This window comes from Cajanus cajan, chromosome 6, assembly GCF_000230855.2.
Source record: "Cajanus cajan strain Asha chromosome 6, NIPB_CcT2T_4, whole genome shotgun sequence".
Classification (NCBI taxonomy): domain Eukaryota; kingdom Viridiplantae; phylum Streptophyta; class Magnoliopsida; order Fabales; family Fabaceae; genus Cajanus; species Cajanus cajan.
Window position 1 is genome coordinate 65406430 of NC_138522.1, and position 14724 is coordinate 65421153.

General features: G+C 33.6%; 2 protein-coding genes across 3 annotated transcripts; one reads left to right on the forward strand and one right to left on the reverse strand.

Annotated features, from left to right (window-relative positions):
- The first annotated feature begins 2201 nt into the window (after positions 1-2201).
- On the forward strand, positions 2202-5749 carry SPC98 (spindle pole body component 98). 2 transcript variants are annotated; one of them, XM_020356400.3, is made up of 4 exons: positions 2202-4597; positions 4706-5171; positions 5253-5341; positions 5522-5749. In XM_020356400.3, the coding sequence occupies exons 1-2, from the start codon at positions 2367-2369 to the stop codon at positions 5004-5006; spliced, it is 2532 nt and encodes an 843-aa protein (XP_020211989.1). In that variant the 5' UTR covers positions 2202-2366; the 3' UTR covers positions 5007-5171; positions 5253-5341; positions 5522-5749. The 2 variants fall into 2 exon arrangements, with proteins under 2 accessions (XP_020211989.1, XP_020211990.1); XM_020356401.3 differs by having other exon boundaries at positions 5253-5749.
- A 4872-nt stretch (positions 5750-10621) lies between these two features.
- Positions 10622-13548, reverse strand: LOC109797658 (DNA-3-methyladenine glycosylase (MAG)). Its single transcript, XM_083059356.1, has 7 exons — positions 13180-13548; positions 13032-13103; positions 12501-12624; positions 11837-11907; positions 11058-11115; positions 10858-10974; positions 10622-10732 (listed from the first exon to the last, which is right to left on the reverse strand). Exons 1-7 carry the CDS (start codon positions 13474-13476, stop codon positions 10659-10661), a joined length of 813 nt encoding a protein of 270 aa, XP_082915482.1. The 5' UTR covers positions 13477-13548; the 3' UTR covers positions 10622-10658.
- Positions 13549-14724: the final 1176 nt, after the last annotated feature.

Below are 14724 nucleotides of genomic sequence, written 5' to 3' on the forward strand. Positions count from 1 at the left end.
AAATGTGACCCATATCCGACCGACTGAGCTTTCGATTTGAGGCGGTTCGGGTTGAAACGGATTCGGATTTAAGCGAGTGGGTATAATCGTGTTTGAATTTTTTTGTAAACCAATTTATCTTAAGGAAGATGAAGCTTAAAACGATAAAAAATATTTTTAAAATAGTGTATAAAAATAGAATGAAGGTGACAATAGATGGTGTAAGTAGATTCGTAGTTGAAACATTTACAAACTAAAGAAGCAAAAATAAAAGATAACAAAATTCATAGTTGTTACATGGAAAAGAAATATAAAGTTAGATTACAAAATCATAAGAAATCACAGTCACACAAAATGTACTCAAAATGGAGATAAGAAGATGGAAAAGAAAGACAAAGAAAGAAGCAAAAAGATAACTCTAAAAATGGACTAGTGTGTTGAGAAGTTGAATGAGGAAGGAGAAGACAAAATAAATATCTAAGTTATGAGAAAAAGGAAAAAAATAAGTTACAAATTGATGGCTATATTATACTTGAAATAAAGACTTTTAAGTTTAGACCATTGTTATTTAGTTATACAAAAGTAATAAAAATTTAAACTTATCTCATTTTCGGTTGGGTTCGGTTTTTGGCCGGTTTAAAAATTCAAAACCGAACCCGCCCAATATAACCCGTATAAAATCAAAATTTTAACCCGATTTACCCATAACACCCGCCCGAACCCACCCAAAAACAATATTTTTTATCGGGTTTTTCGGGTTCGGTTCGGGTGTCGGTTTAATGCTCACCCCTAGATGTAACTTTTACTAAGTGTTACACTGTTCAATAATTTTATATTAAATGTGAATTTTATAAATCTAACTGTTAGATTAAAAGTTATCATATCAATTTATATGTATATGTCAAATTTTATTAAAATTGAACAATAACTTGAGGGTAATCAAAATGTTCATATTTTAGTATATTTTGAAATAAATATATTATGTCAATTTTGTTTTATAAGAATGAAGTATCAAATCATATTGAATTACTATAAAATTTTGTATATATAATCTAAGAGTAAAGAATTTTCAATTTAACGATTGAATTTATAAAATTCACATTTAATATAAAGTTATTGAGCGGTATAATACTTAGTAAAAGTTATATCAATATCCTTTAAACTTTCTTCTTAAAAGTATAACAATTTGGATTCAAGTTGTGCCACAAATACTTTTGTGTATATTCTTACCAAATATAATATATAACTATAATATATTAAATAATATTTTATCCATTCAATTATATAGGATTCAATTAGTAATGTACTAATTTACCTATAATTCTAACTCAGTACCTCTACTGAGAATATTTTTTTATGTATGTTTTTAAAAAAATGAAATTTTATGTTTGATTTTAATAGAACTTTTCTGAAAACATTAATTATTTACCATAGTATATATTTTAATTAAGAGTACACTGTTTTATTTTTATTTTTATTTTTTATTTTATCGAGGTAGTTGTTTTCTTTCAATTTGAAAAAGTTGAATTCTTATCTAACAAAGAAACAATTTAGAAGAAATTTTTTTATATAGGAAATAAAATTTTAGGATAATTGTTTATTTATATTTTTGTCCTATAATTAATTTTTCATTTTAATCCTTAAACATATTATTATTATTTTTATCTTTTCTTTTTAGTCGTTATTGTCACATAATCTTCCACTTTTAGTCTGTATAACTTTTTTTTTCTTTCTTTTGATTCATATAATTGTATAAACTTTTTTTTAGTCTCTATAAAAATAGACAATAATGACTAAAAAGAAAGGGATATATAATAATTAAAATAATTTTTTAATTATAAAAAATAATTAAACTTTCTTTAAATAATAATAAATCAAACATAAAAAAAAAATATTTCTTATTTATGATTTCTAAAAGAAAACTAAAAAAAACTTCATTCACATCAATCGTCTTCTTACAATGATTATGATAAAAATTAAAAAATTTAATTAACGGCGTGAATTTTTTTAACAAAAAATATTACAATTAAATTCAAAAACCATAATTAAAATTGAATAGCAAGTTAATTCCTGTTTGATGAACGCAAGAGAAAAAAGGCAGTGAAAGAAAGCACACGATCCAGATCCACCCACCAGAAAAAAAAAAAAGAAAAAAAAAGTGAAAACGGCAGTGCATTGGACATTTGTAATTGGATGGTTGCATAGACAGTCACAGTGAGAGAGGCCTTTTCAAAAAATGAAGGGCCTCAGCGAGGCACATCATTTCCGCGCCCACACCAAATCAAAAAAGCACTCCTCAGTCTCACTCCACTCCATTGACAATTAACAGAAGAAAAAAAAAAGAAAAAGAAAAAGAAAAAGTGGTAGTTGCGTTGCGAGTTGCGACGATGGAGGAAGAAGAAGACCAACAGAAGCTTCCAGATCTGGTGAAGGAACTCGTCCAACGCTTACTATCGCAAAACCTCCCTCCAAACTCCCCTCCCCTAAACCCTAACTCCCCCGAATTCATCAACTCCCTCCGCTACGCCCACCGCATCCTCTCCAGCCGCCTCACCCCCTCCGTCGCCCCCGACGCCGCCGCCATCGCCGACTCCATCAAGCGCCGCCTCGCCGCCCACGCCCGCTCCTCCGAGGCCCTCTCCTTCGCGGACCTCTTCTCCAAATTCGCCCACAAGGCCCAAAGCGTCAACAACAAATGGGCCGTCATTTACCTCCTCAAAATCATCTCCGAAGACCGCCACCACAGCCACCACCAACCGCCCCCTCTCCTCCCCAACCTCGCCTTCTCCCAACCCGCCACACACCACCACAAACCCTGGACCAACGGCGCCCTCTTAATCTCCAAGGATCCCGACAACCGCCGCGACGTCGCGTTTCGCGACTTCGTCGCTTTCGTCAGAGAAGAGAACGAGGTCTCCGAGGAGGCTCTCGTCAGGGACGTGCTCTACGCGTGCCAAGGCGTCGACGGTAAGTTCGTCAAATTCGAGAGCGAGAGTAAGCGTTACGCGGTACCCGATTCTGTTAGGGTTCCGAGAGCCACTAGGAGTATTGTTCACAGCCTCTGTGAATTAGGGGTTTTGTTTAGGAATGTTAGTGGTTACATTTCGCAGAGCATGGATCGGTTTCCCGCTGAGGATGTGGGAACTGTAGGGCAGGCTTTTTGCTCTGCTTTGCAGGATGAGCTTAGTGAGTATTATAAGTTGTTGGCGGTTCTTGAAGCTCAGTCTTCCAACCCCATTCCCTTGGTGTCTGAATCCGCCACCTCCGGGAACTATCTTTCCCTGCGGAGGTTGGCGGTTTGGCTTGCTGAGCCCATGGTCAAGATGAGGCTGATGGCTGATTTGGTTGAGAAGTGTAGGGTTTTGCGCGGCGGCGCCATGGCGGGGGCGATTCATTTGCACGCGCAGCATGGTGATCCCTTGGTGCATGAGTTCATGAGGAGGTTGTTGCAGCGGGTGTGTTCTTCGCTGTTTGAGATGGTGAGGAGGTGGGTTTTGGAAGGGGAGTTGGAGGATATCTTTGCTGAGTTTTTCATTGTTGGGCAGCCGGTGAAGGCAGAGTCTCTTTGGAGAGAAGGGTATAGACTCCATGATGCGATGCTTCCTTTGTTCATATCGCCTTCTCTTGCACAGAGGATCTTGAGGACTGGCAAGTCAATTAATTTTCTTCGCGTTTGTTGTGAGGATCGTGGTTGGGCGGATGCTGCTACTGAGGTTGTCGATGATAAGGGAGCAGCATCGAGAAGAGGTGGTTTTGGATATGGTGAAACAGATACGCTTGAGTTTTTGGTGGATGAAGCTGCAAAAAGGATCGACAAGCATCTATTGGATGTGATTTTCAAGAGGTACAAGTTTAAAGAACACTGTCTTGCGATTAAGCGGTATTTGTTGCTTGGACAAGGTGATTTTGTGCAGTATCTGATGGATATTGTTGGGCCTGAGCTTTCTGAGCCGGCTAACACTATCAGCTCTTTCAAACTCTCGGGATTGCTGGAAACTGCAATTCGGGCATCTAATGCTCAGTATGATGATCCTGACATTTTGGATAGGCTCAGGGTTAAGATGATGCCACATGAAAGCGGTGACAGGGGCTGGGATGTATTTTCACTAGAATATGATGCAAGAGTTCCACTGGATACTGTGTTCACAGAGTCTGTGATGGCAAGGTATTTAAGAATTTTTAATTTTCTGTGGAAGCTTAGAAGAGTGGAACATGCACTTACTGGAACCTGGAAGACTATGAAACCAAACTGCATTACTTCTAATTCCTTCACCAGATTACAGCATGCAGTAAAGATGCAGTTGGTTTCAACATTGAGGCGCTGTCAGGTTCTTTGGGTCGAAATTAATCACTTCATTTCAAACTTGCAATATTATATAATGTTTGAAGTTTTGGAGGTATCATGGTCAAATTTTGTGAGTGAGATGGAAGTAGCTGAGGATCTTGATGACCTACTTGCAGCCCATGAGAAATATCTGCATTCAATTGTAGAGAAATCTCTCCTTGGAGAGCTTTCCCAGTCTCTTTCCAAGTCACTATTTGTAATTTTTGATCTTATATTACGTTTTCGGAGCCGTGCGGATCGGTTGTATGAAGGTATTCATGAGTTGCAAGCAAGGTATTGATCTTATTTTTTCATTTGTAAACCTTCCCCTACCTATCCCCCCACCCCTGAGAAACAAAAATATATTGCCACGTTTGACATTTGATCATGTGTCTGTTTCAGAATGACAGAGTCCTCCTCATCCTCTCGAGACCAGAATAAATCAAGAACACGAAAGCAACTGACAGATAAATCTGCAGAACAAGGATCCTGGATTGCTGATGGGAGGAAAGCCCTAACACAACGAGCTGGTGAATTTCTAAGGAATATGGGACAAGATCTGGATGCAATTGCCAAGGAGTACTCATCATTGCAAGAGGAATTCATTTCTCAGTTGCCTGTACAGCAGCATGTTGATCTAAAATTTCTCTTTTTCCGCCTTGATTTCAACGAATTTTATAGGCGGTTGTGTCCTAGCATGTAGGCAATTTGTGAATAAGGCTGAAGCTCAGGCTGAGGCATTGTTTCTTCAAAAAGACAAGGCATTAAAAGCTTTGCAGCCAGCTAACTTCCATTGCGTGTTTGAGTGATTCTATTGCTGCTAACTTCCTTTGGACCAACCATTCCATGGGTCATTGATTGACCATAGGTATGCAGGATACCTTGACATTCTCAATTTCTTTGTTCCTTATGTTTTCTATGGAGAATGTGACCTCTTCCTTCTCTACAGGTAGTCACATTTTGTGATTTGCAAGATTGTTTGTTGCAGATGTGAAGCTATTAATATTTGATTGGATGCACGATGTGGGTAGTACAGACGTAAGTATCTGAATATCTAATGATCTAGTATTGTTTTCAGCAACTTTTGCAAGTTGTGCTTTCGGAGATTGTTCATATGTATCCTAGAGTTTGGTTGAATGAAAATGGGTGTCTTCTGAAAATCTAGTTTCTGTGTTCTTGTGTATTTCTTCTGGTTTACCATCTCTTCTCACTCTGCAGAGTGCTTGAATTTTTGCCTTGTGGCTGTTAATATAAAAGCCACAGGTGAATCAAGTATCAAGGTGCTTGCCATGCAATTCAATATACTTTATACACATCTAAGGTAATATGAAGGAGCTTCTTTTTTATTTTCTATTAGCTCAGTTTCTCTAGTATTGAAGAGTGAAGCCTTATTTGTTATTTGAATTGGTATTTATACTTAAATGATAGAGCTTATTAGTCAAGTAATTGCTTTGCCTCATGCTCAAGTATTAACAGTAGTCATATTTCAACTTGGAAACTGGGTGATTTAAACTTGGTTACATTGCTTTTAAAAGGAATTCTTTATTCTAGAGATTTAGAACATATCGTTATTTACTACAATTGTTGAGTATTTACTAGGAAATTACTGGTTTGGCTGAAAATGTTGGAGGGGTTCAAGCCTGAAGCAACTTTAGTGTTTCAAAATGTGGTGAGAAGCTACAATGTACAGGGTAATGATTTATTTGGTAGAGTTTCAGGAATAGAGGGAACTTGATGCAAAATAATAGTATTCTTAAGTCGCTGAAGTTTTCTGATTTTGATAACATTAAGCTGCTGACTGTGAACCCAAAATAATATTTGGCCAACCAGAGATATTCTTTCTAACTTGGGCTAATCCATAAAGATGCATGCCAAAAGTCCAGTTAAAGCAATCGACTAGTCGATAAAATTGGAGAGGTCTCGTGAAATTTTGATGCCAATGTTATGTTTTGGTAAAAGTAAATACTTTTGTTGAAGTCTGAGTTAGCTCAATCTATTGCATCTGCATGAAAGGTGCTATAGGTTGATTTCTTAACTAAAGTTCAACGCTTATATGATTCGTGGTTTAGATATTATAATTTTTTATTCTTGTCCTGTTATAGATTGATGGGGATGACATAATTGCTTTTTCGCCTCCTCTAATAGTTGTTTTTGGTCTTCGGTGAGATCTAGAACCAACTTGGTTAGTGAATGATGTTGCATATGCACTACTAAATTACCTATCTTCACTGTATAAAAACCAGCTCTTTTGTCATTTAATAAATAATAATATTACTTTCACCATTATTGGTATATATAAAGAGAGCATGTGATAAGGCGATAAGGTGTCAAGACGGATATTGGGGAAGGCCAGAAGGCCTTAAAACAAGAAAGGAGTGTAATATATTCGAGTATCAAATCAAGGACATGTATGAGCCTGAGGGACTATGAAAACATAAGGTGGGGTCATAGCAAATTTTTCTAATAATTATAGGATCCTGTAAATTCAAGGGTAAACCAACAGTCCTTATCTTTCTACCTTGGTTTTGGATGTGTTTGCTGAACATGTCTAAGAACCAATGTCATGATGCATGCTCTTTGTGGATGATTTAATTCTAGTTGGACAGATGTGGATGTGGACTGTGGAGACGAGTTTTAGAGACACATGTCTTCTGTTCAGGTGGTGGAAGTAAGGTGGAGTATGTAGAATATAACTTTAGCAAAAGGCACATCAGTCCTAGCTTAGAGATGAAGATTAGAGACTGTATTTTATGATTTTTATCACAAGTCATAGTGGCTTGAGTATTTTTTGTAACAAAAAGGTACCATTCAAGCTTAAGGGAAATTTTGCCTCGGTAATGTTGTGTAGAAAAGTGTTAAAAATCCAATTAGAGAATAATTTAATGTAATAAGTGGACATAATAGACAAAATAGGATTTAGAGGAATGAATACACGAGAGAAATTTAGGATAATACCTATTGTAGAAAAAAAGGTTAATGTTTTGTCTATTACATGATTCATAATACAATATCAGTGCATTTTTTTTATCTACGTAGCAAACCAACCTCATCTGATGATTTTTTATTTTTTTGGGTTCTTTTTGATCCTGTTGACATAATGCTATATAAAGAACCCTATTAGCAAAAATGTCTTCATATCTACATTAATATCTATCTACATATGTTGTCCCTTTTTCAGTTTTGCCTTCCGTGTTTTTGCTTGCGTAAAGCGTCATCATTTACATCACCAGTCGGTTGTGTCAATAATATCATTCCTAACAAGTTTAAAATTAGGACAAGTTTAAATCTAGGACTTTATGTATATTATCAAAATCTCACACATCTAGGTTGACTATTGATTCTCATTCCTTTGAGTGAAAGGAATGACTATTGAAGGTAAATGATACCACTGATAGATAGATAAACACCGTGAAGTGCTGTAATATCTTATCTTGGATGAAATAATTATAGCACGGCAAAGATGGGTGCTGTATTTGGAATCTGAGAATGTTTTGGGATATATATCTCAATCAGATTTTAATGTAATTTGAGCCTTCGAGGAGTGCCAAAAACTTCAGTAGCGTTCAATAAAAACACTTCATACTATAAAATCACATATACTTTTAACATAGATTCACATGTTATTAATGGCAGTGCATATCGGTTGTCTCATTATTTCTTTTTTAAGTTAATGTCTTTTTAAATCTTTTTCTGATGATATTGAAGGAAAAGAATATGAATAAAAACTGTAATTGACTATTTCAAGGTATACTACCCGGTAAAATGTTGAAACTTCGTTTTATGTTTTTTATCTGCTATGACTAATCATCGTACGGTCTTTCGTCACAACTACTGGTGCTGACTTTGCCGTTGTTTTGCCCCGTGAAGGCGAGGGAGATTATATTATTTTATTTTTAATTCATCAAAGTAAAATAAATTGTATATGGTATGTTTCGTCGTGTCGTTGTTATACATGTTCTAAACGATAAGCAAAGAATAATCTTAGATAAAAGCCTAAGCTAGGGGTGATACAGACAAAAAAAAACAAATAAAAAGGCTAAGAAACCAAGCAAAGAGCAATCCTTTTCAAAACAAAAAAGCTACAAGTGATGGAATTAGTTTAATAGTTTGTTTGAAAGAATTTCTTTGGAAACACTTGTGAAAAAAATAATAGGAAGAAAAAATGAAATAAATTTTTTTATAAACTAAATTAGTTTATATGCAAGATAATTTGTAATTTTTTTGAAGTTATGAGAGTTTCAACAAAATTAGTTCATGTATAAGCTATTTATAATTTATCGAAAAATTTATTTTATTTTTCTTTCTTATTTTTTCTCTTTTAAGTGTTTATGTTGAGCTTCATCCAAACAAATCTTATATAATAAAATACTTTTTGATGAGGAAGGAATACGAAGTATGATTATTTGTTACTCTTTTCTAAAGATATAACTGGGAGTTAGGTTTTGACGGATGATAGGAAACTGTTAGTTTTATTTTTAATGCTTTTTCAATTTGATTGTCTAAGGAAAAGAAAGAAGAAATAAAATGGTTTATTTGAATAAATTTGAAGTGTTAATCTTTTATTCATTGTGTTAAATATTATATTGCTTTGAATTTAAAAAAATGTTATCCGCTCCTTTTTTAAAACTAAACTCCTTATTATATTAATATATTTATATAAAGACTTGCTTGCCTTATCAACAAAATTTCAAATTTACCGAAAAAATAAGAACAAAGAGATATAGATATGACATCTAAAATAAAGGAAATAACAATTTCCTTGGAATAATTTTTTTTTTAATTTTTTGGAGAAATTTTTAAAAGGAATTCAGGTCTCTTAAACATGTGGTCAAAATTTTGGTACTAAAATTCATGTATACAAAAATATTATTACTCACTGCTATCGACGGTAGATACATGGACCCAAAAAAAAAAAAAAAAAAAAAAAAAAAAAATATATATATATATATATATATATATATATATATATATATATATTATTACAAGTTTGTAACACTTCTTCACTGTTTGGAATGAAATGACATTCTAAAGTTGAAAAAAGAACTCACTTTTTTTTTTTGTTGACTTTGAAGAATGTTTTTATCATTCAAGCAGTGAGATTAGGGGTGAGCAAAATTTTTTGAACCACTCAAAAATCCAAAAAATTAGGTAACATTAAGCTCATCAAACAGGTAATTACGAACTATTAGATAGTCGAATTTGAAATTTTGGTTTACAATGTATTAAGATGGTCAGTTTCGATTTTTGAAATTGGGATCCGTGAAACCTGAAATTGACCTAGTAATATAAATGGTTATAGAAAAACTTAAGTATAAAAGTGTTAGTTTCCTTTTTTAATTCATGTTCACAACCAAACCTTAGTCCACTACTCTCTCCCTTTCATCAGTTTTGTTCTCCCATTACTTCATCTTCATATGCTGAAGGTCTTACAATGGCATATAAGCACTCAACATTCATCTTCGTGACCTGTTTTATCTTTCTCCCTTCCTTTCATGTCATGGAAGTTCATGGTTTTTTTTTTCATCTTTCCTTCCCTCTCTCTTCTGGGTTTTATGCTCCTTTTCCACTCTTTAATTCCAATATTGATTCTTGTTTCCCTTTTCTCCTCGATATGCATCGAATTTCAAATTCACCCATCTTCTGATTCCCTTTTCATCTTGGTTTGAGGTTTTTTTTTTTTTTTTACCTTAATAAACAAGCTAACAAATGTATCTACTAACATAACACTTTTTTTTTTAATGTATTGTACCCACAAAGGATGTTCCTTTCTTGTTTTACTCCATAGATCCCAAGGAATTAGTTGTTCATTCACAACTGATGGCCCAAATTTAAGCCCAAACCATTTCAACCCACCCAATCCAATCCGTGACTCATCAACCTGAGACCCATTCAACTAGATGAACAGTGCAGTCCAAAATGAGTCGAAAATTTTTGGATGCAATTTTGTTCAAATTGGACTTTTTAGACCTAAACTCTCTCGAATCCACCCGATGATCAGGCTTAAGTGAGATTAATTTTTCTGAAACCAAAGATTTCTCACAAGTGACATTGTAACTTGATTATTTGTTCTTGTTTGAGACAATAGTCCACACTTATATAATAAGAAATGTTAACACTAGCACACTTTGTGTTTTATTAAAATTTATTAAAGATCATAATTTCTTTTTGCCACACCTCTTATATAATAAATCTCTCCTAACTTCGTAGTTTTTAATAAATTTTAACTAATAAACCAATATGTATCAAAAATGTATATTACAAAATGTATTGCTAGCGTTCCTTATATATAATATATAGTATAGCCAAAATCAACTAATGTTAGTTTCATAATTTTATATTAAAAATTTTCCATACCTTAAATTAAGTTGAACTTTTCTTGGTAGTGGGCATTACCAAGAAAATGGCAGCATTGACGCAGTAAACAAACAGCTGTACACGCATATGAAATTTACGTAATCTGTTAGTCATGATGAAACCATTTTTCTCCCTTGAGCTACTACTACACTATAAGGCTGGCCTGAGAGTGTTCTTTGGAGCACTAATCCAAGGAGTACCTGCAATGGCAAATCTCCACAATGCGTTGACATGCTCTGGCAAAGCATTTTGGATACCAACACGTGGACCTACCAATATGTTTTCCGGCTCTGGACCATCTAAGAGTTCCAAACCACCTGCATCACACACACTTTTCACTCTTGAAAACCATCGATCATTTGTCAATTTTACACCTGGAACACTAGAATTATAAGCTTACCAGGTGTATAGAGAGGATGGTTGGACCATTCTGTCGAAAGACCTAGTGCCTGACCAACCTAAGATTTGGTAGAACACTCAGATTAATCTATTTCGAAAGCAAGGTCATATTCTAGATATGCAGGGTCAATTGAGAACCAAAATTTATCGTCTCCACCAACATTCTAGGTCCTCAAGAAAAAGCAAGAAAATGATCAAAAAAGAGGAAGAAAAATAAATGATGGAACCTGTTTCCTCCTAGCCTTTCTAGCAAGAACCTCACTTACCATTTTGATCATATGGTACACAGTAATTCTGTTATATACCAGAATGCAATGCAAATAGAAATTACGTTTCACAAATGATGCAACCGCTTTAATCCACCAAGTGAAACTTCTATAAACTTAAAGAAGGCTAAGCACAATCTTTGAAAATTTAAAGATGATGAACCTATTTCAGAAACAGCCAAAGTATAAAACTTCAAAAAGAGGACAACAAATTATTTTACAGATCACAAGCATGTAAAATCATATACCATTGGATTATGCGACGAACAATTTACAAATCTAAGACAATGTGATCCAAATATCTACGGGCAAGAAAGAAGGCACGTCTGTAATTGCATCTAATTTGTATTTTACGAACAAAACAACAGGTAATATTGACTAGTTGATGGTAATTGGTAAAGCACTAGAATTAAGATATCTTTGACTTGACAAGTTAAATTGCAGTGCAAAATGTTAAGAACATTTTTCCCAAAGCATCTCAAACAGATGAAAGGAGGGAGGGAAAGGAACCAACCTTTCCGGGACCGGTAAGAAGAATAGGTTTCTCAGTTTTCAGACCTCGGCGCTGTTGAATGACATCCAATCCTGCAATATTTTCCAATATTATGAAATAAATCTATAAATAATTTTATGCAAGGTTTCCTTGTAATGAATACTTGTAAAGTGATTGTAGTCTTTCTGCAAGAGTTATTTGAACCGTTAATCTGTTACTGATCCAATAATGTAAAAAGAATGATGTTACTGCAAGTTGTAACAATGCTGAACTTATACTGAAAGCCTCACCTTCCGAATTGGATCAACAATAAGAAGGTTGACATACATTTTATTCACACACTTCTATGAACAGCCAGTACATGACAATCAAATTGTCTTCACTTTGTAGTTTGTACACACTACACAGTTGAAATAAGCTACAATTTACAAATAAGCTTGTGATGGTTCATTCTTTGGCACGCAACAAGACCATTACTTTATCATCTCTCAAAGAGAATTCGAATAATAATGTATTCATTGTAAGAAGTCACTTGAATGACCCAGAATATCTAATAATCATTTATCCCTTTATTCATCCATAAACCGAAACAATACACAAAAAACATCTAGACACAACAAGTAACAAAATAGTTTATTTATTTCACAGTAACTATACACGAACAATATTTAGTATGAAGCATTACCTCTAACGGGTGCACAAGACCGTATCAAAACACCAGCTCCAGCTCCTTCCTTGTCTGCAACAACATTTAGCATCGTGTGGAGACCGTAGCAAAGATAAACATAGGCATGCCCACCCGGTCCAAACTTTTAAATAGGTACAAACACAAACCAATGTTATTTTACTCTAGATAATAACTTAAGGGTATAATAGTCCAATAAATATGGAGAGAAAAATAATAATTAAAAGAGGATTTTTTTATAAATTAGTATTAGTATTTATATTTATACATTTAGTATAGATAACTCTTTATATATTAGCATAAAAATATAGATAATAATTAAAGGATATAATGGTTTGTAATTAAAAATAATTATGCTTTATAAGTTAGTATAAATAGTGTAAATAATATAGAAATATAGATATTAGCTAAATGGTGTAATGTTACAATAAATGTGGAGAAAAAACTAGTTATTAAAAGAAGGTCCCATTATATGTTAGGATTGAAGAATAGTATAGATTATTTTTAGGGAGAATAGAGGTAGTATCTTACAACAGGGGCAGTTCTTGAAGTAACGCCAAAACGACCGTGAGAAGCTGAGTCGTTTGGTCTGTACGCTTCAACCTGTGCCATTGATTCCTCGTTAAATCACATCACAAAAGCGAAAACAATGCAGCTGCAGGTGTCGTAATGGGAATACCTCGGTGATTTGAAGAACGACGTCGTCTCGGCGAAGAAACTTTCCGAGCAAACGTGGAGCGAGGTCCAGAGCGTCGATTTGAAAGAAATGTTGAGGCAAAGTTTTCATTTTTGGCGAAGGAATGTCGGGTGGCGGCTGTGGTGGTGATGGGTTGGGTTTGGGCCTCAGCGGCTTGGCGAGTCGCTTGAACCGGTGCTTCCGGTTGATTGGAGTGCCGCGGAAACGGAAGGAGGCGAAAACGTCGTCGTTGGATTGGGGAGTTGGCTCGCCTTGCAAATTGCAATGCCGTTTTCCCATGTCTCATACTTGCATTCGCAATTCCTTCCTTTTTCTCTACCAAACCCCGCCTCTAGTTTCTACTTTCTACTCATACTCTTCTCCCTAATTTTGTAACCTTTTTTTTTTTTTTTTTTAACTTTTAAAATAATTTTTTTTTATGTATCTATAATCTATAATATATAAAGTGAGAAAAGTGTAAATTGGTATACATATTTTCTTAAAAGATTTTATCTTTAAATAATAAAAATAATATTTAAATTAACTATTTTTATAAATTTAAAATTTAAATTTAAAAATCTTAAGATTTGAAGATTAAACATAATATTAATTCATTTAATAAATATTAATAATTTTTAAGCATTTTTATTAAATAAAATATCAAGAAATGAAGTATCTCAACTTAACTAGTTAGTATTAAAAGTAAGTCATATTTTATCAAATTTTATAAAATAAAAAAATTAATTTCATGTTTATGATTTGAAAGATTATAATAGAGAATTAGAGATTGACTTGTCTTCTTTGTTTTATATATTCAAATTATATGTATTATGTTGTGATGTTATTTTAAAAATGTATAACTCTTTTGTCACTAAATCAACTTATAGATATTTAGTTATGATTTTATGTCCAAGTTAAATATTGAAATTTGGTCCTTAACTAAAAAAGTACATTTGTTGAACCAAATGTTCTTCTCACCTTTAGTGTGTCATTTGTGATTTAAATGTGGAATAATTTTTCTTTCTTTTAACCGATTTCTGACTTTTAAGAATTTGTTTAATGATTAAAATTTAATGAGAGTTTTCACTTTAGTGTAAGAAGTGTCTTAAGTAATTCAAAAGATACTTTTTGGGTGAAGGTTATGATGATAGATGAAATCATGTTTTTCATGATGAAAAACTAATTTAATAGCATTGGATATACAATTTTTAAATAAATTATAAGACTTGTTTTTATTGGCTTCAATCACTTCATTTCTAAATGTATTTTATTTTTTTCATCATTATCGTTCTAAAAGGTGGTGTTTCTCGTCCCTCCATCTATTTATTCACTCTCTTGATTTTAATAATTATGATTTAACCATCAAAAGTCTAAAAATCAAAACGCAAGAATGAGAGACCTATATATAAGTAGCCATGAACATTTGAATTGAGAAATCAAGATCGAATCAAATATAAACAAAATTAATTAAAAAATGATAAAAAAATGGTTCCATGAGAGAAATGCAACACCGCACTTCTTTACAATTTAAGTAAAAATAAATAAATT